We start from the raw sequence: 26,958 nt of genomic DNA, 5'->3' as shown, positions 1-26,958 counted from the left end.
AAGTATGGCTTTTTTAAATGTCTAGTTCTAATTTATGTGCTGCATATACCCATTAATATTTGGCAGGTTGATCCTTTATACAGTTATTTCTTGTCATCTCCGAAATTAAATTTAACCCTTGTGATAGGAACACTTGTTTCATATTGACAGCTGCATACACGGGCATTCCCTAACCTAAAATTATGGTTATCCATGCTAAAGCGCATGTTACAGCCTGTGCTCTCACTTACACTAATTGCTGTCTGTACTTGTCTTATCTTTATTCCACTCCTAGATGTTAACAGAAAAACAGTTTATTTGCTTTCAGAAAACATTAATTTTTAACCTTAAAAAAAAATAAATTATACATTGTTCAAGTAAATGCATTAAAGTAATTATTTACTAGAAAAGCTGTCATCTTTTATTCACTTCCAATAATTTTAAACATATCTTTTAATTTTACTTTTCTTTCCGTAAACAATCTCCAGATCCCTTGATTAATTCCCCTCAACGTTAATCAGCTTGTTTCTATTGAAACATAAGAATAGAATGTTCTCAAATAACATTGAACATTTAGGCTCACAGGTTCATAGGTTAAGTACTAGGTTAGCTGCTCTTGTGGACTATTTTAAGCCTAACTTATTGCCTTTTTTGCGCTCAAAATAATCTATTCCATTTAGTTATAGATTGGTCTTATCCATTCCATGTTCGATAAATGAAAATTATGCACTTACCATAACAAGAGACCCATGTTATCTGATTTTCATCCAGTTCAACTGTGGTTTGTTGGATTTGACTGGATCCAACCTCAGCACTGAATCTAAAGCCCTTTGGTTACACAACTCTGACTCCTCCCCTACTCATAATTCCCTGAACTCCATCTCAGTACCTCAGATTGAGTTTACCCCTGAAATATTATAGCCATAAGTATATCAATGTAATTACATATTGATGAAATAACTCCCATTCAAAACCAGTTCCAGAATACATGATAGAGAAATGACAAGGTTATAGGACACTGGTAGTAATGGCTGCTCACAGACAGGGAATGTCAAAGTCAATCTGATCATCAAAGCCCTATTTGTAACAATTTGGCAGGGGAGGATGGGAGGGATGCTGAAATGGATGAAAATCAGACAGGGATCTCTTAATTATGGTAAGTACATAACTTTCATATCCAATGATTTCTATTTCATTTGATTCAAATATGGGACAGATTCCCAGTTATATATAGGCCTGAATGGAATCAAGAAAAGATATTCCTGAGGATAGTAGAGCCAAAGGAAAAACGTGATCTAGATTGTTTATCCAGTCTAAAAAGGGATACAAATCTATGAACTGTTGACCAAGTAGATGCTGCACAGATATCATCAACGGATAGTCTACTGGCAATAGTTGTTGAAGTGGCCACTGCCCTAGTGGAATGAATCTTAGGTTTAGATTATAGAGACTGTGACAATTGGGGAGAGATGGACAAAGGCTGCCAGCCTAGTCAAATATAATTTAATATATAATTCTGACATTTGTAAATAATGTAAAAATACAGGCATGTTTTCTTGAGTGAAATAGAATATTGTGAAATGTGGAACTGCAAAATATGTGACAACATTGCACTCTACTGGCCCAGTAAAGCATGTTGTGATCCTTTCATATTAGAATTCTGCTCCAGTGCGGCTGGATGAAGGTTTCATGCCCATTGTTTTAAGGCTAGAGTTTATGACCAGAATTTACATGTGGAAGGTGCTTTACTGCTCTAGTTTCTGTTAGAATATACATGTGAAATGCCTTGTATTGTGAGTTTCTGAGGAGGTGTTAGATTGCTAAATAATGCAGTTTGTGTCCTGAGAACTCTGACCAGGTGTTAAGATGATGTAATAGGAATACTGGGAAAACCTAAGTGTCAAAAATGATGTAATTTTGGGAGGGCCTTAGAGACATATTTGTTAGCAATGTTTAAATACTATTTCTCACAACAGACCTGAAAGCATTTTGATCTTGGATATCCACTTATCAGCACTCTACCCTATGCTCACATGTAAATTTTAGCACTGTGATTTCATGTAGGAATAGTTAAAGCTAGTAAAGATTAATTAGGTATATTTCTTTGAAATCAGACGTGTCCTACTGTATTATTTTAAGTTTCTGTGTGATCTGTGAACTCTTAGATATCTCTGTGGTGTAGTAGTTTTGTCTTGTGTTTTAACTATTTATTATTAAATAGTTTTAAAACCTTCTACCTGTGGCTGATTTGTGTAGTGACAAGCTCTAGAGTATAGATGTTATTGTAATAGGCCACTCTAAAGTAAGCCTTGACTGTTAGTCATACTACCATTGGATAATAATATTGCACAGTAATAATTGGACACCCTTTTAAGGGTCTTTTAGTAGCTGATATTATTAACTGTGCGGTGGCAGTAATTACTACCATATAGTCTGGGTAAAGGGGCACAGCTGGAAAATCTGTGTCAGCCTTTCCCAGGAGTGTCTGTGAAGTTGTATAAATACTTATCTCAAAGTGTGTGTGTGTGTGTGTGTGTGTGTGTGTGTGTGTGTGTGTGTGTGTTGTGTCAGCTACTTGACAGGGACATGAAGCACTGGTTGGACAGAGAGGGTGCTGGACATTGTAGCTTTCCCATTTAGGCTGAGATCTGGACCCTATAGCTGTGCCAGTGGGGAGTCTTATTGGGGACCTGGTGAGCAAGGGAGCAGCCAGCCCCAGACTGACTGTGATTTCTGTGTGCACTTAAGGGAAATTGTACTTTACTGTGTGTATTAGTTATCCTTTTCTCTTCTCGGAGATGACCTCCCTGGTATTAGTGGTGAGGATTGAGGCTCCTTGATTGCTGGGCCAGGGCAAGGTCATCACAGAGACAAACTCTTTTTATTGTACATGAAGGAAATGCATTCAGATAACAACCATCTGGAATGGGTAACATTAGCCATTGCTTGGCCCAATTTAGGCTTAGAGAATGCCAGAAACAATTCATCTGACTTTCTGAAATGTTTAGTTCTATGTAGGTAAAATCTAAACTGATGATGCACATCCAGCATATATAGCATGTATTCACCATTGTTTTAAAATCTTGGAAAAAAAGTCTGTCAGTTTATTCACTGATTTAGATTAGCTTTGGATGCCATCTTAGGCAGGAAGGAAGGAAGGATTAGTTCTTAAAGAAACACTATCCTTATGAAAAATCAAATATGGTGGTTTGCAGGAAAGTGCTTGTATCTCTGAAATCTATTTGGCTGAAGTGACTGCCACCATGAAACTGCTTTCCAAGAGAGGAATTTTAAATTTACTGATGCTGATTTAAATGGTGGTTGAGGCAGTACTTGTAACATAATGGTAATATCCCAAGGAGATACCAGGTCTCTGATTGGGGGCCAAAGCAGAAATATTCATTTCAAGAAAGCTTTAGAAATTCTCAAAGACGCTATAGAGCTGTTCTTCTGGCCTATATGGAAGGTACAGATAACTGCCATTTGTACTTTGATAGCTGAGTAACTATCAAAGTGAAAACATTCTATTAGAAATTCCAGGATGGAAGGAATGGCAGCTGAAAATGAATCTAAGCTTTTAGAAGCAGCCCAAATAGAAAACCACTTCCATTTGCAGTAATCTATTTTAATAGTGGTTCGTTTTTGGAACTCTGACAGGATCTGAACAACTGATGAAGAAAGCCTAGAATCTCTGGCTTATGTTAGAATTGGAAGAACCTGACTTTCTGGTTCAGAGGAGGTAGTTCTGCTGGGTGTGTTAATAGATTTGGATAGTGATCCAGTTTCCATGCAGGATGCACTAGAAGTCTTCTAGTAGAAGAGGCCAAAGGAAGGGAAACCATGTTTGAAATCCATATTTGATGAGGTCAGAATGGAGCAATAAACATCACTTTGGCTTTGCACATTTTTGCTTTCTGTATGAACCTGTTCATTAAGGGTAATGGGAAACAGCATAGAAGAGGCCCAGGAGGCCAATTATGGACTGCAGCATGGCTCGGTGACTGTCCCTGTGGAGGGATCAGGGCAAAGTAACTGCTGCACTTCTTGTTTTGGTAAGACATGAACAGGTCACAGCAGGTTAGCCCCAGTGACTGAAGATCAAAGTTGTTGGATTGAGGGACTACTCATAAGACATCAAGACAGATCTGCTTAACTTGTCCGCCAGAACACTGGGCAACCCCGGGATATGAACTGCTATTAGAAAAGGGTGTGACTACATCACCCATTTCCAGAGTCTCATGGCTTCTCCGCAAAGGAGTTAGGAGCGGGTTCCTCCCTTTTTGTTGAGCTACTAGACTACTGACATACCGTCTGTCTACAGTTGGATCACACCTCTGTGAAGTGCATCCTGAAAAGCCTTCAGCATTAGGAGGACTGCTGTCATCTCCAGAACACTGATGTGAAGGTTGACCTCTGTTTGTGGCCAAGTGCCCTGGACCATCCTCCCTTTAAAATGCCTCCCCCACTCTAGAAGGGAAGTGCTTGATGTCACTACTGCCACATGGGAGTTCATTAGGAATGGATGTATGTCTACCACAGAACAAGATGTTATCCACCAGGATATGTGCTGCCTGCAAATCTGAGTAAGTCTCATCTTGGCATGAAGCAGGTGAAACCTTTGGGAACATTGTACCATAAAGTCCACTGGGGAACACTCATGTAAAATCTGACCAGAGGAACCATGAGCACAGTGGAAGCCATTATGTTCAACAGGTGAGGGATCAACCTTGCTACTGGACAGGAGTAATGAAGAATTTGAGCTGCTATGATGTGGAGAGAAAGCACCCTGGAGATTGGAAGTCGAGCAATCTGTAAGCTTGTGTTCAGGTGGCATCTGATAAACTCTTTCTGTTGGGATGGTGTAAGCTGGCTTTTGGTCAGACTGAATGTGATGCCTAGATCCTGCATCAGTCTGAGCAGAAGGTCCTGATGATATAAGAGATTGTGGGCTGTAGTGGTAAGGAGCCATTTGGCGAGGTATGGGAAAATCTGGATCCCTAGTAGAAACATATGCGCTGACACTACTGCCACAACCTTGGTGAACACCATGGGTGCCGTGGTGATACCAAATGGCAAGGCTCTGAACTGATAATGACTGGCTACCAGATGAAAATTATGAAGTCTCCTCAAACACTTCTCTATCTTCACATGATAGTATGTGATCTATGAAGCACATCCAATCGTCCTTCCTCAGTAGAGCCAAAATGGCCTGAAATGTGACCATCTGGAATTTTGTCTGCTTGACATACTGATTCCAATGGCTCACATCCAGAATGGATCTGAGGTCCCCTGTTTTCTTGGGTAATAAAAAGAACTTCAAGTAGACTCCAGATTCTAGATGGTCTTCAGGGACCAGTTGGATGACTAATTTTTCTAGCAGTTTGGAAACAAGTTTCCATTGACTGGGTGGAATATCAAGAACTTTCTTCTTTTTGATGGGGAAATGCTATAGAATAACCTCTGGAAATTATGTTTAGCACCCAGAAATTTGAGGTTATGTTGTGCCAGGCTTGTGGGTGCAGGGATAAGCACTTCTCTGCCTTCAGCATGCAACAGTTGGGCAATTTTTCATGGGAGCTGAAAGAGCTTTTTGGTAAATTGTTCTTAAAAACCCTGGTTATGCAATCCGCTTCTGCCTCTAGGTCAACATCCATTACTGTTACCTCCTACTATGCCATGAAGTGGTCTGTTGCCAGGAGTTCCCTGGTAAGAGCTCTGTGATTTTCTGAACCACATCTTCTTCCCAGCCTGCTGAAGGAATCCTATCGGGTTTCTAAGGGAGGGGCGCCACCATGTCAGATCCTTCCATGTCCATGTCCGGTGTTCCACACCAGAGGTCAATTCCTCATTGGTCAGATCCGACCACAAGCTAATCACCCTAGACATCCACATCCCGCCTCCACCCCCCCATTAGGGAAACCACCGTGAAAAACCTGTCTAAAGCCAACTTCACACTTCTTAAGACAGAAGTAGCAAACTTCATGACACCCATGCATATGGACAATAGAGGTACGACTGCTGAATCCTACACAAATGCACTTTATAAGCACTTACACGAGTGCATGGATCGTGCTATCCCTAAAAGAACCAAGATGCTAGCCTCCAAAAAAAGGAAGCCAATCTGGTAGTCCTCTGCCATAAACAAACTCTACAACAGAAGAAAGAAACTGTTACAAAAAAGAGTAAAATCCCATGACTGGAGGAGCTCCCTGGTCAGCCTCAGTAAGAAGCTGAGATCCCTCATAAAATCCTCCAAAGCTAATTACGAAAACAAAATTGCCACTGACTCTAAAGACAACCACAAAGCATTCTATAGCTATGTCAAGAATCTCAATGGCAACACTCAGATCTGCTCTGAGTTACAGCACAATGGCACTAAATATACAGAACCAACTGATATTGCCAACATCCTGGCAGATAGGTTCAGTGCTAACTTTACCCCACTTTCACTCCCTAGAAGGCCCATCTCTATACTGGAAGAATGCAAAGTTCCTGTAATCACGACTGCACAGGTAAAAAACACACTCTCCAAAGCCAAGAACACAGCATCCATAGGACCTGACAATATCCCAAGCTGCGTTCTACATGAACTACAGAACGAACTGGCACCCCACTTAAGTACCTTGTTCAGTCATAGCCTCACCTCACGCTTTGTGCCCACTGAATGGTGCACAACGACGGTTATCCCACTCCACAAAGGGGGAGCCATGACGGACCCTGGGAACTACTGCCCCATTAGCCTGACAAGCCTGGTCTACAAGGCCATGGAATGTATCATCATGGAACTTATAAACAAAGACATTGGTAATCTCCAAACTCTGGACCCCACCCAGTTTGGGTTTGTAAAAGGCAGCTCATGTCTCCTAAACCTGATCGACTTCTTTGAAGCAGTCACCAAAGCCATAGATGAGGGTAAGGTGGTTTACACAGCCTATCTAGATCTCGCCAAGGCTTTCGACACCATCCCCCACTCTGGAATTATAGATAAACTCACTAAACTAGGTATAAATCCCCATGTCACAAGATGGGTTGCCAAATGGCTCACGGACAGATCCCACACTGTGGAAGTAGCAGACTCCAAATCAGACTTCAGACCAGTGACAAGTGGAGTACCACAGGGTTCAGTCCTGGGTCCTCTCCTGTTTGGTATCTACTTCTCTGAAGTACAGGCTAACACAGAAGGTCTTTGGCTAACGAAGTTTGCAGATGACTGCAAACTGGGAGCCATAATCGAAACTCCTAATGATGTGGGCATCCTACAAAAGGGCCTTACTGAGACAGATGCCTGGTGTCAAAGCCATGGCCTGAAGCTCAATGCCAAAAACTGCATCATTACAGGAGGATCTTGGGAGCCTTCTCCTTCATCCAAGTCCATGACATCAGTGACAGACTCTGGAGAACAGTCTAAGTGCTTTGGTTTGCATGTCTGTTTTCTATGAGCCATCTGTGTGGAAGGATTAGAGGGTTCAGAATCAGACTGGGAGATTATACAGCAGGTTGCCTGGGAAGCCTGTGAAACCAACTGTCCTTGTCTGAAAGAAGGATAAGAAGCAGAAACCAGTTTCAGCCAGGGTTTGGATGGTGCCAACCTGTATGAAAGTGCCTTTTCCCTCAGCATTAAAAGAATACAATTGAAAACCTCAAAAGCCAAGGTTCCCATCAGCTTTGTCAGCACCCTCCTGTCCTTGGATAAAAAGGAAACCTTTGAAATTAGAGACCATGACCACGATGCATATCTCACCTCTGAGTTATCAAGTAACAAAGCTCTGAGGGGAAGAGATGGCTTCAAAATCTTTGCTGTCAAACTATCCCTAGAGCCATGTCACCAAAACTTCAGCTCTGAGACTCCTCCAGATCCAGACAAGTCAGACGTGAAAGAGGAAGCAAATCTGTTGGATCAGAAGTCAAGTGACTTACAGGCTCCAGTAAAGGTGCTCTGGGACAGATCGGCCCCAACACAACTTGTGCTGAAGGGTGGACTATTTCCAGAAAAGACACTGGTGCTGAAGGGTGAACTATTTCTGGAAAAGACACAAGAGAGGTGTAGATGGTCCAACACTTGGTATGTTTCCAGAAGACAGTACTGAGAGAACCCTGAGCTGTAGCTACATCCTGAGAAACTTTTGCATCATTCTGTCAATGTCCTGATCAGTCAGACTTCTCTATGACTGGGATAATGATGCCACTGATGGCAGTCTGGAGTACCTTTTCTCCTGAAGAATAGTAGAATGCAGACTGGGACTTACTGGATCTAGGAAGAATCCAGACTAAGCAGGAGGTGTACAAGGCTGAGAGACTGTTGGCTCCTAAGTACCTGATGTGAATACCAATGTCATATCCAGGCATCCCTTGCAGGACTTATAAAGAGTCTAATTTTTCCCTTTCATTTTCTTTTGCTTTCTCTTTTTCTTTTTCCCTTTCAGCCTTCTCTTTGGACTTCTTATCCTTGGTGCAGGATGTAGAAACAGTAGAGGAAGTAGAAGGGATGGCAGATCCTATCTGGGAAAGGAGGAGATTGTTTACAACAAGATTCTCCTTTCTTGTCTGCAAGACATGAGCAACTTAATGAAGACGAAGCCTGACATGAGGTGTCAAGGTGAATGGCGTGCCTAAGAAATAAACACAGAGGGAATGTGGGTCTTGGGGTACCAGCTTGTGCACACATTTTGTACACTTTTTAAAGCCTTGACTGTCAGATTTTTTTGAAGAGACGGGACAAAGATCGAAGGGGATATGATAACCTCTGGTTATGATCCTTTGTACGCAAGAATCGGTGGTGATGGTTAGCCAGGCAGAAGGGTACAAGGAGAAACGTCCCCCAATCACCTCTAGAGGAAAGGAGTTGGGCCGCTCTTCAGGAGCACTGATAGGATTGACCAGGGAAAGAATCTCTGGAACCAAGTTATGCGGACCCCCTCTGCCCCGAAAGGAGTGTCTTTCCTGTGAGTTCCCCCCTCTGCCTCTAGGGGAGAACTCGGCCTGTGTGTCACGGAAAGGACCCTGAGATTTCTTGAACTATATATTCCCACTATTTTGGTTCCGGGAGAAAGCACGTTGAGGGGAAGAATAATGGACACCTATGGCAGAAAGGGTCTTACCGTCTTGTTCACATCTGGCCAGTGTGCTTTTAACTTTAACTTTGGGCCCAAACAACGAGAAGGGCTCATTGGGGGCATTAAGAAAGGAAGACTTAAAAGGTTCCATGAAGTTGCACAAGCGCATCAAGGCGTGTTGTCTCAAGACCGCAGCTGAACCCGCCGCTCTAGCTGCTCCTTCTGATGCATGAGATATCAATCGCATACAGGAGTTAGATATAGACTCAATGGTGGCCAGCTGAGAGGCCACTTTGTCACAGACCTCATCAGACACTGCACCAGCCAAGGTTTCAGAGAGCTCAAAAATTAGGTCCCTTTGAAGCCTGGTAAAATGTGCCATATAATTCAGGGACCTGATAGCAAAGGTCACTGAAGCAAAGATGTGCTTCCCTATTCTGTCCAGGGCCCAGGACTCTCTGTTAGGCGGATGGACAGTCTGGCTTTCTTCTTGTGCCAGATCCTTTTTTGTTGCGGCCGCCACCACCAAAGCATCTACAGGAAGACCTTTGGACCAATGGGGGTCTGAAACAGGAGGGGACAAGATCTTATCTGGCCTCCAGGGAATAGCTTCAACAGTATCAGGGGCCTTCCAATCACGCTGCACGATAAACTTGACAAGTTCATCGGCAGGTAGAGTAACCCAGGAGGTATGGGGCCGGGCATGAAAGGTCTGCAGGAACACAGATTCCTCAGGGGTCAGATTAGAGGGCTGCCAGTCACCTCTCTTTTTCAGGATTTCAAGGACATTGCCAAAGGATACCTCAGAGGGTGACTGAGGGGATCCGTCCCCCTCATCAAAATCTGTGTCTTCGGTGAGAGACTCCTCTGTTGAGTCCATGTGCTTCCTCTTACACAAACTTTTCCGGTGGACCTCCTCAGCGGGAGGAGCTGGGGAAGACAACAGAAAAGGGGATTCCTGAGGGAATATGTCCTGAGGCCTTTGCACCCGGTGTCCGCTAGGTGCACCTTATGAAACCAGTGTACCAGAGGTGGGCGGAGGTATAGGTAGTCCGGTATCGCCAGCAGCAGCGAAAGCCTTCTCCATCAGTTGAAAGGCTGGTCCATCCGGAGAGGAGTGTATGTCAAGGACAGGGGGCACTCCACCCCAAAGTGGCTCAGCCTGCCAACTCGGAGTCCCTGAATGGCTGTGGAGCAGCAAGCTATGCGTATCCCAGCTGACATCCTGGGTCGTAGCAAAACTTTCCTGCCACGAAGGCAACTGCGGTTCCTTAATGAGATCCATAAAGGGAACCGCAGAAGGGGAAGACTGTACTATATCCATGGACTTCAAAGGCAATGAAGGAGGAGAATAAGAAGGTGTCTTTGGAGATGGGTGATCACCTCCCAAGGAAGGATAGTTCCTGGGGGGTGGAATACCTCTGGCCAAGAATGCCTGGTCCACAAGACGCAACACATCATGTTCAGAAAGACTTCTAGTGGACCTCACAGAGACTGATGGAGAAACAGGCCTGTCCACAAAAGAGGCCAACTCAGTGCCCATCTCATCTGATCACACCGAGGACAACGGTGCCGAGAAAGACTGAACTACTGTAGTCTGCACCGAAGAAATCATCGATGCCGATGTGATTGTCTGCACCGACACAGGGATCGGTGCAGAAGTGGTTATTGTCGGTGCAGAAACTGGAACCGACAAAACTGGAGTCATTAATAAAGGCCTCGGTTCTGAGGAAGATCTCAGAGCTGACACTGCCAAGGTCTGTGCCAACTGAACGGTCGGTGCCGATACAATGGTAAAGGTCTGAACCGAGGAGCCCCATTGTGCCAATGTATAGAAGGCTGCAGGAGAGAACAGAGCCAAAATCACTAACGGAGCCAAAGGTCTGGACACCAAAAGCAGTGGGGCTAACCGAGAGAGCTCCGGAGCCGAAATTGTTGCCTTTTTAGATTTTGGTTGGTGAGAGTCCCCAGCCGGGGATGAAGGCAAGGATTTAGCCTTAATAGAAACATCCATTTTCTTATGGGCTTTGGGAGGGGTTGAGACCTCTGGCCCAGAAATAGCCTCTGAAAAGTGAGATTTTAGAAGTCCCTTCAGTATCAGCTTATTTTTCCTTTCTAACAAAGTTCTATTAGAAAAGTTTTCACATATAGTACAAGGTGGTTCATCAGATAAATGGGAAGCTCCCAAACAAAAAACACATAAAGAGTGTGCATCAGAAGTAGGCAGTTTGTGTCCACAATCAGAACGCCGCTTAAACCCCGGACTACCCTTTTTATCTGCCATATTAACAAATAGAAAGTACCAACAATGGTACAAGAGAGTACCTGAAGGTATGAAAAAGAAAAGGAAAGGGATTACCAATGATGGTAAAGAGAAATTACCTTGCGGTAAAAAGGGAAGGTAAAGGACAGAAAAAATCTGATGAAATTATGTAACGCTAGATGAGATAGGGCAAGAGACAATAAAATATCAACTTTTCTGACAGAAAAGTAATTTGTAAAGCAATTAAACAACAACTGACTGTACTTAGCTCAAGAGAAGTAGCTTGACACGACCGGATGGCAACGCGGCAAATGAAATCTGGGGTAACAGGGAGAGGGGAATTGTAGGTAAGAGTTTAGCTCGAGAGTTTGAAGCTGACGCGAGCTTGGAAAATGGCCGGCCCAGTTCCGAGCTTGGAACCAATACCCATATGTAAGGAATGAACGAGGATTAACAATATCAGATCTAGTTTTTTCCAGAGCTAAAAATGCTGCATCAGTGGTTCTTGGTAATATCCCAGGGTGCCTCCTAAATAGCTTGAAACATGACCTCTTGGACCCATTAGAATCTCTAGTCAAACATAGCCTACAGAAAGGCTTCATCCCTAGGGAATGAAGGACTGCAACTATCATCCTTCTACACAAAGACAGACCATCAACACACCTACAGACCCATTAGTTTGACTAGTTTTATATGCAAGGCCATTGAAAGAATTAATGTGGAACTGATAAACAAACACATAGGAAATTTTCATACACTGGATTCATACCATTTTGGTTTTGTCAAGGGCAGTTCATGCCTACTAAATTTGGTGGACTTCTTTGAGAAGGTCACTACAGCCATAGATGAGGACAAAATGGTATATACATATTGTCTACCTTTACTTGGCAAAGACATTTGACACAATAACTCACTCGGGTATTATAGACAAAGGTTTGTCCAACAAAAAGTGAGTCATCAAACAGAAGGGGACTCTGTTTCTCATCCTTCCGATAATAAAGCTCATAGTTCTTCTGATAATAAAGCTCATAGAGAGACTTTGCCAGTAAAACCTTTTCCAGTGTTTCAAAGGAAATTGCTTGAGAGACAAACAGGAGTTAACTACAAGAATAGGCATAAATCCTCATGTCATCTGATGGATAGCCAAATGGCTCACAGATAGGACACATGAAGTTACAGTTGTGGCATCCACCTCCAACAAGAGGCTGTTACTAGTGGTTTGCCACAGGGCTCAGTGCGGGGATCTCTCCTGTTTGGAATATACGTCTCTGAAGTCAAGGCAAATGTAGAGGGTCTTTGGCTGACCAAATTTGCTGATGCTTAGAAGCTGGGTACAATCACTTAATCCCCCTAATATGTAGATATCCTCCAGAAAGGACTGATATAGACAAATACCTGATGCCAAAAATATGGCCCAAAACTAAATGCAAAAAAATGCATAATCATACCCTTTGGGAAGACAACCACCACTACAAATTACAACATTGATAACCCTCCCCTAAGGGCAGACCCGGTGGTAAGAGACTTGAGAACTCAGGTTGACAGTAACCTGAACTTTGATCATCATATGTCTATGACAGTGAGAAAATCCTTCTACTTGGTGCAACTTGTGTGTAAGGGCATGGCATCCAGATCTAAGGAGATCATAGTCCCACTACACTCAGCCCTTATTGTATTATATGTATTTGACCAGGCATTTGCAACAACTGAAACAGCAACACAGATTTCTCACTAAGAGAATACAGGGTGTAAATAATATGTCCGCTGTGGACTGTCTCAAAGCCCTATCCCTGTACTTGGTCTCCTACAGACTACTGAGGGGTGAACTATGCCTAACCTACAAGGCATTCTGTAATCTAGCCCTGATGGATCTGCTTCATATTTGAAAAACAAACTGCATTAGAATTACCTATTCTAAGGATCTAAACCTCATCTCTGACAAAAATAAAACATGTTGGAGAGACAGAGCTCTTCCCTAAAACTATTCAAATGCAATTCAGACCAGTTGATGGGGAATCACATATTTACCCCTGGTTGCTGCCTGTGGCTCTTATGGACAGGGCAGTTTGTAAATGCCCTATGGCACAGGCATATACCAAAGCCATTCTTGCCCATGGGCATTGATAATTGTGAAAACTAGGGCATGAATGGCTTGGCTTCCATAGACACTATGGCTGTTAGCCTAGTAACCTCTTATGATTCTATAGAAGTTCCTCGGAGTATGGTTAGGCCAATCTCTTAACTTCACGCAGCATAGAGAAACTCACTATTACAAATGTTCTCTCACAATGTTAACACTTCTGGCATGCTACTTAATTGCCAAAGCATCCTCATATCTAAAATTTAATATGTCATCCCCTTAAAGCTCTGTACTTCCAAGAAAATACTAAACCCAACTGGTTCAATCTGTTTTAAATAAAATCTGTCAATATCTACCTTTAGCTGCTCCTTCTGAGTATTACTGTCATCTTTATCCAGGCAAGCAGCCTTTAAACTGTTCAGCTTCCAGTCTTATTTATCCTAAACCACAAAACTAAAATATGAAAGTATATAACACTCTCCAAGATTTCCAAATGATATGCTGTCCGGTTCAATTCTCAATTAGAACGTCTTCTGCGTGGAGACATGTGTGATTGGGCGTACCTTCGTTGAAGGTTGTACGTCAGGGCTGGCAACTCGGTACATAAAAATCAACTGCCAATCATTAGCGGACCGGAGTTCCGCTGTGGCGACCCCTGACCGGGAAAAGCCGAAGGACACATACATACATACTTGCGATACACCACAGAAGCCATCTTTTTATTCTAATGGCCGAAAAAAAGAGCCTTCTGTAAAATGGCACCAGTAATCTGTAACTCTCCATCATGTAAACTGAGGAAGCAAAAAATCTGCATGTTTTTAAATTTTTGTTTAAGGCACAAATAGCCAAAATCTCATCCTTTTACTGCTTCAGTGATGCTAAGTGATTACTACATCTTTCTGTAAATATTCATATTTCTAATTTTAAATAAATGCTGTTATATTTGCCATATTCAATTGTGTTTGTTTACTCTTATGATTCCATTTACTAGAAAGACAACAATCTTAAATCAGTGTATTTCTTTGTGCACCTGTGATTATATGAATTACAGACATTCAATTAAAATGTTCAGTTATGTTAAACTGTGGAATCAAGCTGTATAACATATGCATCACAGTAACCATGAAGCCTAGTACCAACCAAAAATTAAAAATTTGCATTTGCCCTGAGTTATGACTGAAAAGAGTTATTGGGCCAGCTTCATTATCCCAGATAACGAATGAATGAATGAATGAATAAATAAGTTAATAATTAGTGAAGTAGGTTGTTTATTTATAAATGGCATTACCCCTTCCTGTGTCACAGCTCACAGTTCCATAGCACATCAATCATTTGTGTTAAAATCAGGCTTACAAACAATACAGCACTAGCCATCGACTCTCTGTAACTCTTTAATAACCACATTGGTAATGTATAACATACAAGTTTTGAGAATGTTGTGTGATGTAAATAGGGTGTGCTCAGAAGGGGAAGAAGTATGAAACCAAAGTAGTACTCCTGTTCTAACATTACTATAGCCATTCTTTCTCTTTGAGCATCTACTTCAAGGCATTCACCATCTTCTTCTAAAAATCATATACAGAATCACTTACCTTCGGATTTCTCTGAGCTTCCTGATCTGCTTTTTTTCGAAGCTGAATGACTTGCATTCAATCCTGAAATGCTGTCTGCAGAAGAGAGAAAAAAACACAAACATTTAGTGAAACTTGGAAAACAGTGCACAGGTATGGTAGCTGTTCACCTATTGGGGGGGGGGGGGGGCAGATGATAATAAACCAGCCAGGTACATAGTTGTTGCCATATTAGCGAGATGAAGAGACTCTGTGCATCTCCACATCAGTAACCTTGAAATGTAGGTGTGAAATGTTTAGTGTGTAGTGTGGGTTTGTACTTTCCAGAGTCTGAGGTATTAGGAAACAAAATGTTCAACTCACAAACAGATGTAAGACTTAAAAATCAGATATGCTGTACTGTTCGCTCAGGAAGCTAACAGCATCATTGACTCTCTTCAAGAGGAATCTTGATGAGTGGATGGGAGATTGTAGGTTTACCCCGGGTATCACTTCTGTGTCACTGTTAGACAGAGGCACAGTATACTAACCTCGACAAAGGGCATAGCAAAATAAATTTAAAATGGGTGGCGAAAGCCAAACACATTCTGGCTAGGCTTATAAATGCCCTAGGGCAGATAGCCTAGTATGAACCTATGAACCTATGAACAAGTGGAGCTACTTCCTTAATGTAAATACTCCAAGTCTCTTTTTAAGCATCTTTATTAAATCACAGGCTATAAGTGCACATACACTACTAAAAAAGAAAATAAATCATTGTGGCATTTTTTATTATTTTATGCAATACACATTCATTCCAACATTACATAAATTGCTCAATTCTTACTTTCCCTTAAACATCACTCCTCCGCCTCCTCCTGAACATTATGTTGCATGTATTGTTCCCACACCTTACATTTATTTCTACTTAATTTGCTCTCTCTCTTTTCTAAATATACAACCTCCGGGTCTTTTAACTCCTTTACAATATTCAGTAGTTCATTTACACTTGGTTTAGATTTTAAATTTCCATTTTCTAATAAGTGCTTTTTAGCAGTCAATAGCACTAAACTTAGCAAAGCCTTACTATGTCTAGGCAATTCAAATCCTATACCTCAGCTCAAAAAATAATTTCCTTAGTTATAACCCTTTGCTCCCCTACATTTCTGACAAAGTACTTTGCTGGAAATTTTTTAAATCTGCCAACTTATTACTCCCAATAAACATATTCCCAATTACCGAACAAAAACAGTCCTTGAACCAAATAAGGAATCAGATGCAAAAACCAGGGATAATATTGACAATACTTCCTCAAGTGATGCTTCCACTGATACCTCTAGGAATAAACTAAAGATGCCATTGACCTTTGCCAGTAATGTGCATGTAGCATGTGATATTATTAAAAAGAACTGGGATATTCTGTCTACTGTACATGAGTTGAATGGGGTCATTGGCACACAGCCAGATTTTGCTTTTAGAAATAATAGATCACTTAAGAGTCAACTCTGTCATTGATCCTTTAATACTAAATCAACTACAATATCTGATAGACTTGGTACATATATGTGTAGGAATTGTATGGCCTGTACACATATACATATTGGTAATCATTTCACACATCCCACTTTGGGTTTTAAGATAGCTACTGCTTTTTATGCAGATTGTCGAACAAAAAATGTTGTCTATTTTTGCTATTGTACTACCTGCTTCTCATTTTACATAGGGAAAATGGACAGGGTGTTTAAGGATAGAATACTTGAACACCTTAGGGATATCAGGAATGTTAAAGAAACCAGCGCACTATCACTACATGTAGCTAAAGAGGGTAAAGAACATCAATTTAGCTTTATGGTACTAGAGATTCTGCATAGTACCAAGACAGGAGGTGACATAAATAATAGAACAGAATCTAGTGAACAGAAGTGGATTTTGCGCTTTCAAGCTGATAAACTTCCTGGTTTAAACAACAGAGTTTCCCTGGAACCCTTCCTTAAAGCACGGCCATTAAAGCATTGATCTCTATTTTAATATTTTATCATGTATATTTCAATAGCCCATCTTTTATTATTTTTTGCTATTGTATTTACCAGTTTTAAGTACATATTGTTCATTTAGTCTGTTTTATTCAATTTTTTAACAATCTATAGATTCTACAGATGTATTTATCACATGGCTTTTAGCTATGATGCACATTTTATCTGATTTTTGATTGGATGTTTTAGTGTTTAAAAATGTAACTGCTATTCTATCTTTGTTGGTCTGATGAAGCGGATGTTATTCCGAGAAAGCGCTTACCTACTACAATAAAGGACATATTGATTTTCACTGCTGTGTGGACCCAGATTATTTTTCTTTATTTTGTATATTCTCAATTACCTCTTAATCTAGGGAGGAATTGTACAACAGTACTTTAACAAACATTAATAAATAGGTGTCAATTATCATCTGGTCTATTCTTATTTTCAGATGTCAAAGGCTACCCCCTGCATCAAGTAACAGGTGCCTCACAAGAGTACTGCAGTGACAATACCTGGTACACACCTTATACAAAAGCAGTGCTATCCCACACTGTCTTCGGTTCTTTGCCACACTGAAACAATCAGTTAGATAAGATTCTCATTTGCAAATAATACTTCAGTTGCTCTGGCCTACTTCATAGTCATTTAACATTGTAGGATTTCCTTTTGCTTCTTCATACTAAAAGTATGCAGTTGGGTAGTACAATGAATAGCATAGCTGCCTCATAGTAACTGGTTGCCCAGTTCAGTTCTTGGTTGCAGTGTCTTCTGTACAGAGTCTGCATGTCTTCTCTGCATCTACCAAAGATTATTTTTTCTGCTTTACACCCACTGAATGCCAGGATAAACCCTAACTCCTTTGCTATCTTGAACTAGCTAAAACAGGTATAAGAAATTGAATGAAGTAATGGATGAGTACATAGCTGTTAGCCTAGCCTGTTGGGTGTTCTATTAAGAACTGCTGCAAACTTAACTGCTATCAATTTATCATTTACCTTTCTGTTGATCATGACACAGCTGTGAAATATAGATTTACAGTCTCAATAAAATTTCAGCCACTCTGCAGCCTTGCTGGCATAAAGGAAAAAAGCCCTGACTATGACCCAGATGACTGCAGTTCAACTAGTACTTTTGGTAACTGTTGTAACAAGTATTGAGGAAGACAAATGACATGGATCAAGTCTACATGCCTCTCTTCGTGGAAGCAACATGAGTTCATGAGCCACACTCTGTTGCAGAATCTTTGATGAATTCCAGGAATCACACAGAGATGCCTGTCACATCCCTCCACCTCCATTCACTAAATATACTAACCCTGAGGTTTCACTGGACCGCAGGAGAAACAAGAACAGCTGTATGTCCCTTTTCCACCAGTTTGTGTGATCTCAGAGATGGTATATTTAGAATTAGAAATCAGGAGTGTGGGGAAACCCCACCTGCAAAAGTACTTCAGAAATTGTTGCCTGCATTGACATGTCACAAACATCAATCAGTTAGTGGAATAACAGCATTCAGATACTAAGGTGTGGGGATATCTGACAATGTTAAGTTGTCTAACTCGCCTTCATTTTTGCTGGTTGGACTCGGCCATCTTCAAAAGCTCGAGAGCTGCTTACTGGCTCGAGGCCCCCCTATATCCCATGATGCCTGGTGCTAGATACCCAGATCTCGTTTGCCGCTTTTGCTACGAGGTTGCATTTACTGGCTCAGGTCGTATTTTTTTCACTTTATTGATATATATATATATATATATATATATATATATATATATATATATATATATATATATATAACTTTTTATATATTATTATAGTTAGAATACTTAGTGTTCATACATGGTTGTAGTATTTGTTGGTATTTGTTGGTGTTTAATCTTCCCCTTTGAAAACTTGTTTTCTTCTTAGAGAGTTTTCCCTTCCCTCCCCCACCCCCGTTTTCCTTTTTAAGGTAGCCGTTTTAGTTAGAGGCTTATCCTTGTTTCCTTTTTTAAGGTAGTAAAATTTTTTCATTAGAATTTGTGGTAGTTGGTAGGTCCATTTACCCTTTCTTCTATTATAGAGTGTGTGTGTGCTGTTAGGGTGTGGTAACTTGTGTGGATTGTGTGTTTTTTTCTAGTTACCTACTTCCCTTGTACTCTTTCTTTGTATTTTGATATTGCCTTTACAGGAATGTCTAAAGACAGGAAAGTGTCTGGATTCAAGAAGTGTGACTCATGCTGTCAGAAAATGTCACTGACAGATGGTCACACTTCTTGTGTCTATTGCTTGGGCGCCCTAAACCTGCAGGACTCTTGTTCGGTGTGTCACGCCTTTAGTCCAAGAGTCCTGCAGGAGCGTAGAAATAAGCTTATCCTTAGGGGTTTGCTTAAACCTGAAGGATCACCGGCCAAGGCTCAGTCAGTGAAACCTTCCAAGCCATCGAAGCCGCCGGCTCCCAGTTCGGAGCCGTCGTCGGGTGTGGCGTCTGCTTCAACTTCGGTTCCGGCTGGAACCGAAGTACCTATCTCCCAGCCAACTTCGGCTCCAACTGGAGCCGGAGTTCCTATCTCCCAGTCAGCCCCGACTCTACTGTTGGAACCGTCAGGGAGTCGAAAACGCTCCAGATCACCATCCTTAGAGTCGATACACTCTGCTCCGGGGTCGCCCTTGTTGCAATTGGAGCGAAGTCACCGATTCCACTCTTCTCGGTCATCTAGACTATCTGACCATGATTTGGAGAGTGTGGTGAGCAGGCTTTTAAAATCACAAGCCCTGGCTAAAATGTTATCCAGCCCCCCTCATCAGGGTTCAGCTCTTCCTGTCTCTGCAGTAGTTCCTCCTTCAACTCATCCCATGAGCTCGGAGCCAGAGCATGCTGGGGCTGGGATCATGGGACCGTCAGCACCGATACCTACCCTTTCGGTTCCGTCATCGGCTCCAATCCCTTCCATGGTGCCGTCCTTGGAAGGTTCTGGGCGCCAGGACTCCCTCGTCGGCTCCGAGGGGGCGAGTGGCATTGGACCCTTGTCTGACCCCATTCTCCCTCTCGGAGCTTCGGCACAGGTGGGTTCGGCTCCTACATCGGCTTTGGAACCGTCTCTCTCGGTGCTGGGAAGGAATCCGGTCTTTTCGGAGCCGGAGCCTTCTCCGATATCAGGAAGAGGCACCTTTGAGGTCATGAGGAGTGTGCTGGCATCTGAGTCAGCCTCACGGTCAGCCTCATCGGCTCCTCCTCCCATGGTGCCTGCTCCTGCCTCTGCCCCTCCTCCAGACCCCAAGCGTGGGGAACAAGCACTCCAGGGCAACCCATTGGGTGTATCTTCCTCTTCCGAGGCCTCCCCCGTTCATTCAGAGGAGCCCCCTCGAAAGAGGAAATGCAAGAGGAAGCATGTTGACTCCCCTGAGTCTGACACTTCAGATACCGACTTGGAGGAGTCAGAATGGTCCCCGAGATCCCCCTCTGAGGACGTGTCCTTCTCAGACATCCTTGAGATTCTTAGGCAGAATTGGAACTGGACTACCCTTAACCCTTCTGAGGATGAGTCGGTATTCCTGGACGCGTTTGGTTCCTGACCCTCCACCTCCTGGGTGTCTCCACGTTTCAATCTACTGATGTCTGTGGTGGCTCGAAAGGCGTGGTCAGCTCCAGACACAATGGAACCAACTCCCCGCAGGCCTACAAAATTTATTACTGCCCCACAAGACAAGCAATTTCTGACCAAGGGTGTTCCCGTTGATGCCATGGTGATAGCAGCAGCCACAAAAAAGGAGTTGGCTGAAACTTCTTCGTCTGTCCACCCCCCTAATAAGGAATCTAGGACGATGGACAGATATAGGAAGCGGATGTTTTCCTCAGCGACATTCTCCATGAGGTCTCTGAATTACTTGTGCCACTTTACTCGTCTTCAAAGGGATCTCCTTAAAGGGCTAGGAGATACCCTTCAAGATCCATCAGCTGCGGGGGCCCAGGTTAAGGTTGCCTCTCAGCTGGCAACTCTTAATTCGGAAGTAAACTCCTCCATGCGGCTCATCTCTTATGCAGCCGATGGTGCGAGTAGAGCTGCAGGCACAGGCGTGGCCTTGAGGAGGCATGCTTGGATGCGGTTATGTAACTTTGCGGAACCCTTCAGGGCATCTTTCACCAACACCCCCTTTAATGGTTCTGCTCTTTTTGGACCACAGGTGAAGGATACCCTTACCAGGTGTGAGCAAGAAGGCAAGACTCTCTCTGCTGTGGGAGTCCATTTTTCCACTCCTTCAAGACTGTTTCCCAAGGGTCAGAAGAGTGGGAAGATGTGGTTCCGGAAACACCAGGGAGCCATGCCTGACACACGTGGAGAGTTCCCTCCAGGGGCAGAGGACAGAACAACAATAGACGCCACCCTCGGGGCAGAAGGGGTCTGCAAAATCAGGGCCAAAGAGAATCTTTCTCTGACAAGCCCTTCCAGCATCCCTTAGGTGCTGCCCAGCTGTCCACCTTCGGAGGCAGTCGGGGGAAGATTATCGCTGTACCCAAAAGCCTCGCAAAGTATAACACAAGACAAATGGGTACTGTCTATCATATCTGAAGGCTACAAAATCCCCTTCCTTCGCACTCCCTACATTGCCAACAAATCCCTTCCAGATGTTCTACCCAATCTAAGGGATCAAGCAGTTCAAGAAATTTCAAAACTGCTAAGAAAAAGAGCCATCCAGTCAGTCACAGCAGACCAGCAAGGATCCAGAATTTAATCAAGGTTCTTTTTGGTACCAAAAAAGACAGGGGACTGGAGACCCATTCTGGATCTCAGCAGACTAAACAGGTCTGTTCAAAGAACGAAGTTCCGGATGGTCACACTACAGTCCATTTTACCCTTTCTGGGTCAGGACAATTGGATGTGCTCCACAGATCTTCAGGACGTGTACTACCATATCAAAATGGACAGACACTTCAGAAGATTCCTCCACTTCCGACTGGGAGCCAGTCATTATCAGTTCAGAGCTCTGCCCTTTGGTCTCACCACAGCCCCCAGGGTGTTCGCTAAATGTTTGGCAGTAGTTACCGCTCACGTGAGACGGCAAGGATTCCAGGTGTTTCCATATTTAGACAACTGGCTCCTTACTGCAACCACCTCTGAGCATGTAGCCCAGGCCGGTATGACCCTGACCTTGAGTAGCATCTTACCCTCACCAAGAATGATGCCACAATATGAAGACAAGATGATCAATTTCAACAATTAGCTTAAGTACTGGTGTCATTCAAAGGGGATCCAATGCCTGTCAACTTGGGATGATATGCTCGACAAGCCACGATGCTTCACTAGGGACGGCTTGCACCTGTCACCCCTGGGCTTTCGGATATTGGCAAAGGCTCTTGCTACCCCCATAGTGCCTTTTTTAGGCAAGGCTCAAAAGACAAACCCACCTCCATAGGTATCACAAGGGATAAGAAATTAAGAGTAATGCTACTCAACGCCAGAAGTCTAAACCTCAAGATGCACGCACTCGAAACTCTCCTTAGCATGGAGAACATCGATATCTGTGCAGTAACAGAAACCTGGTTCAGGGCTCCCGAGAGCACCCCAGAACTACCAGGTTATACCTCATACCATGCTTTTCGGCCTCAAAACTTGGACCGAACCACAAAAGGAGGGGGAGTATCGATATTCATCAAAGATACCCACACCTCCAGGTTGGTGGCAAAGCACGAAGCATCAGAGAATATCCATGTCCAACTAACAGTGGGTAAAACTGCCTTCCAGTTTATAGCCTGCTACAGACCACCCTCCCAAACCCAGGAACCCCACTCGGCCTTTCTGAGAACACTGGAAAATATGAAGGTCTCTCCAAACACCATTATATTGGACAACTTCAACTACCCAAACATAGACTGAGAGCATTACTCTAGCTCCAACACCCTAGCCCAAAGGTTCCTAGAATTTATAAACTCAAATGCTATGGAACAACTTGTTACCACTCCCACAAGAGGGGAAAACATACTGGACCTGATCATCACCAACATGGGGACTCTATGCTCCAGACCAGAAGTGTATCCCTCACTGGTAAGATCAGACCATAAACTAATCTCACTGGATATTCACATCCCGTCCCCACCTCCTGCCCAGAAAACCACAGTCAAAACTTCTCTAAAGCAAATTTCACACTCCTCAAAACCGAGGTGGAATCCTTCAAAGCCCTGGCCTGTGGAAAATATGGCCCAGACCGCAGAATCCTTTATAAACGCATTCTATGAACACCTTCAGGAATGCATGGATCATGCGATCCCAAATAAAACCAAGACCCAATCCTCCAAAGGCAGACGTCCTGTCTGGTGGACCCCAGCCATAAACAAACTATACAATAGAAGGAGGAAGCTACTAAATGATAGAGCAAAATCCCAAAAAGGGAAGGCATCACTGATCAGTATTAGCAAAAAAACTACAGGCACTCATAAAATCGTCTAAGGCCAGCTTCGAGAGAAAAATTGCACAGGACACTAAGGATAATCACAAGGCTTTCTTTAGTTATGTTAGGAACCTGGGTGGTAATTACCAGATATGCTCAGAATTAGTCCAAAATGACAAAAAATACACTGAACCCACAGACATTGCCAACATCCTAGCTGACAGATTCAGCGCAAACTTCTCCCCCCCCTCCCCACCAAAAGGGCAAATATCTATCCCAGCAGAGTGCTGCCCCCCTGACATCTCAGATGCACAGGTAAGAGCCACCCTCTCCAAAGCAAAAAACACAGCATCAGTGGGACCAGACGGTGTCCCAGGCTGCGTCCTACATGAACTCCAAGAAGAGCTAAACCCAAACATAAAAATAGAAGTTATGTCCTTACCATAACGTTCCATGTGGAGTGTTCATCTCGCCTTTGTTCTTACACCTGGGTTCGGAACCGATCCTCGGCTCCGTGTCGGCCACTTGGCAAAGCTCTGCATCGAGAAGAAGCTCGAGACCAACCTAACTCCCACAATCCCCCTCTGCCTTTACCTCAGATCTAGTTTGCAAGCAAACCAGAAGTCAACAGGAGAGAGTATAACACATTCATGCCAACAAGAACAAACATAGCTGAAAAAATATATCCACAACAACTGCTCAAGGCAGAAACAGGAGAACCAAACCAGACACCTAAACTGGACGTTCTTCCTGAGGGTGGGAGGGTGGGAATGTAAGAACAAAGGCGAGATGAACACTCCACATGGAACATTATGGTAAGGACATAACTTCTATATGTGAGAGTGTTCAATCTCGCTGTTTGTTCTTACACCTGGGTAGCGTCCCTAGCTCCATGTTCCTGTGGAACTCACGGGAGAAAGTTCCTGAGCACAGTGGAACCAAAGGTTGCCCTGTCCCTAGAAATCCTGTCTACTTTGTAATGAGTAATGAATGTATGTGGTTTAGACCAAGTGGCTGCTGCACAAATAGTGTCTAACGGTAGGCGGGCTGCATGAGCCAGGGATGTAGATACTGATCTTGTAGAGTGCCCTTTGGGCTTGACAGGTAAAGTTTGCTCAGAGGCAGTATAAACAAAAATAATACAATTGGAAAGCCATTTGGAAAGGGTTCTTTTCGTAACTGCCATACCCTTCTTGCTGTCTGCAAAGGCTATAAAGAGCTGGTCTGTTTTTCTGTGATCCTTTGTTCTATCCAAGTAAAATCTGAGTTGTCTATGAACATCTAACTTGTGTAACATATATTCCAACTTATTAGAGTGGTTTTTGAAAAAGGTGGGGAGTTCAATGGACTGATTAATATTATTAATGGAGCAAACTTTGGGAAGAAAGGATGGATTAGTGCGAAGAGATACTCTATCAGGGTGAAAGATCAAATAAGGGTGTTTAACTGAAAGAGCTTGAAGCTCCGATACCCGCCTGGCCGATGTGATAGCCACCAGAAAAAGGGTCTTCCATGACAAAAATTTCAAAGGACAGGAAGAGGCTGGTTCAAAAGGTGGTAGCATCAGCTGTGATAAAAGAAGGTTCAAGTTCCAAGGTGAAGTAGGACTTCTAACTGGTGGTCTAATATGGAAAGATCCTTTTAGAAAGGCCTTACAAAGTCTGTGGGCCATAATAGGAGCCCCACTTTCTCCCACATGAAAGTTTGAAATGGCAGCCAATTGCACTCTCAAAGTGGCAGGAGAAGCCCCTTGGTGGAACAGTTCGGTTAAAAACTCCAAGACCTTATTCAGGGGAGCTATTACGGGATCCAATTGTTGTGTAGTTGCCCAGTGCACAAAACGCTTCCATTTACTAGTGTAAATCTTTGTAGTGGAAGCTTTATGAGAAGCCACCAGGATATTTTGAACTGCAGGGGATAGAAGATCAGACCTGGCTAAGAAGGGAAGCGGAGCAGCCAAGCTGCTAGTTTGAGGGAGAGAAGCGACGGGTGGGGAGCCCCTGAAGAGTGGGTCAGCAGATCCGGCTCTGGGTCCAGGATCCAGGGTTCCCGAATTCGGTGTGCCAGAAGAAAGGGAAACCAGATTTGACGAGGCCAGAATGGGGCAATGAGGATAATTGTCCTTTGCAGGTTGTTGGCTTTCTGTAGAAATTTTGCAATCAGGGGAACAGGAGGAAAGGCGTATAGGAGACCCGGGGGCCAATCGTGAACCAGAGCGTCCCTGGGGACTTCCCCTGGAGGGGGTAACAGGGCAAAATAGCTTCTGCATTTGGCGTTCATTGGAGACACAAACAGATCACAGGAAGGCTGGCCCCACTTGCGAAAAATTTCCTTCGCAATTGATTGTTTGAGGGACCACTCGTGAGGTAACAGGATGGCTCTGCTCAACCTGTCCGCTATGACATTGGATAACCCCGGGATGTGCGTTGCTATCAGAAAGCGACCCGTGGACTCCGCCCATTGCCAGATTCTCATGGCCTCTCTGCATAGTTGATAAGACTTGGTTCCCCCTTGTTTGTTTATGTACCAGACTACGGACATGTTGTCCGACTGAACTGCAATGGTCCCTAGAGGAAGAAGGGGAGAAAAGTGTTGCAAAGCTAGAAACACTGCCCTCAACTCTAGAACATTGATGTGCAGCTTGTACTCCAAATTGGACTATTCGCCTTGGACTGTCTGTCCCTGAAAGATGCCCCCCCACCCTATCAGGGAAGCGTCCATGGTCACCGTAGCTGTCGGCGTGGGTAGCACAAATGGTCTTCCGCTGGAAAGATTGCAAGTTTGAAGCCACCAAGCCAGGTGCGATTTGCATATGTTTGTGATGTGAATTTCGTGCGTCAGAGGTAACTGTTGGAACGACCATTGTGCAAACAGTAGCCACTGAAGAACTCTCATGTGCAGTCTTCCCAAGGGTATCGCAATGAGAGAAGCTGCCATGAGACCCAAAACCTTCAGAACCAGTTTTGCTGGGGATTTTTTGAATACTAGAAGAAGAGATATGTGGTTTTGTATGGAGGCTATTCTTTCTGGAGGAAGCCTTAGGATTAAGCAATGCGTATCCAATTCTGCTGCTATGAATGAGATATGCTGTGATGGCTGTAGTAAAGATTTTTCGAAGTTTACAGAAATTCCGAGATGAACACAGAGTTGTAGTGTGTAATCCCTGGCCTGAATCAGTCGACGCTCGGTGGTGGCAGAAAGGAGCCAGTCGTCCAGATACGGAAACACCTGGAATCCCAGGCGTCTCAAGTGAGACGCTACCACTGCCATACATTTGGTGAAAACCCTGGGGGCTGAGGTCAGACCAAAGGGCAGGGCTCGAAACTGAAAGTGACTGGCTCCCAGCCGGAAGCGCAAGTGATCCCTGGACGCCCTGGCCATTTTGATGTGGTAGTACGCGTCCTTTAGATCTATCGAGCACATCCAGTCGTCCTTCCGTAAGAATGGAAGGATCGATTGAAGCGTGACCATCCGGAACTTTTCTTTCTTGATGAAGGTATTGAGTTTGCTTAGGTCCAGAATTGGCCTCCAGTCCCCTGTCTTTTTTGGAACTAAAAAGAACCTCGAGTAAGTTCCGAATCCTCTTTGGTCCGCTGGGACTGGTTGGATGACTCTTTTTTCTAGCAGCTTTAAAATTTCTATAGCTGCAGGGC

The 26,958-nt window shown here is 43.5% G+C and overlaps 1 protein-coding gene across 1 annotated transcript in view; it reads right to left on the bottom strand.

Annotated features, from left to right (window-relative positions):
• Positions 1 to 26,958, bottom strand: part of CCDC74B (coiled-coil domain containing 74B) — a 440,825-nt gene that overhangs the window by 229,586 nt on the left and 184,281 nt on the right. The window contains exon 3 of the mRNA XM_044068838.1: positions 14,968 to 15,042. Within this exon, the coding sequence (XP_043924773.1) occupies positions 14,968 to 15,042 (75 nt within the window). The remainder of the gene's footprint in view (positions 1 to 14,967; positions 15,043 to 26,958) is intronic.

The sequence above is a fragment of the Protopterus annectens genome, chromosome 4.part0 (assembly GCF_019279795.1).
Source record: "Protopterus annectens isolate FY-2018-M chromosome 4.part0, PAN1.0, whole genome shotgun sequence".
NCBI lineage: Eukaryota > Metazoa > Chordata > Ceratodontiformes > Protopteridae > Protopterus > Protopterus annectens.
This window is presented reverse-complemented; position numbering and strand designations above follow the sequence as displayed.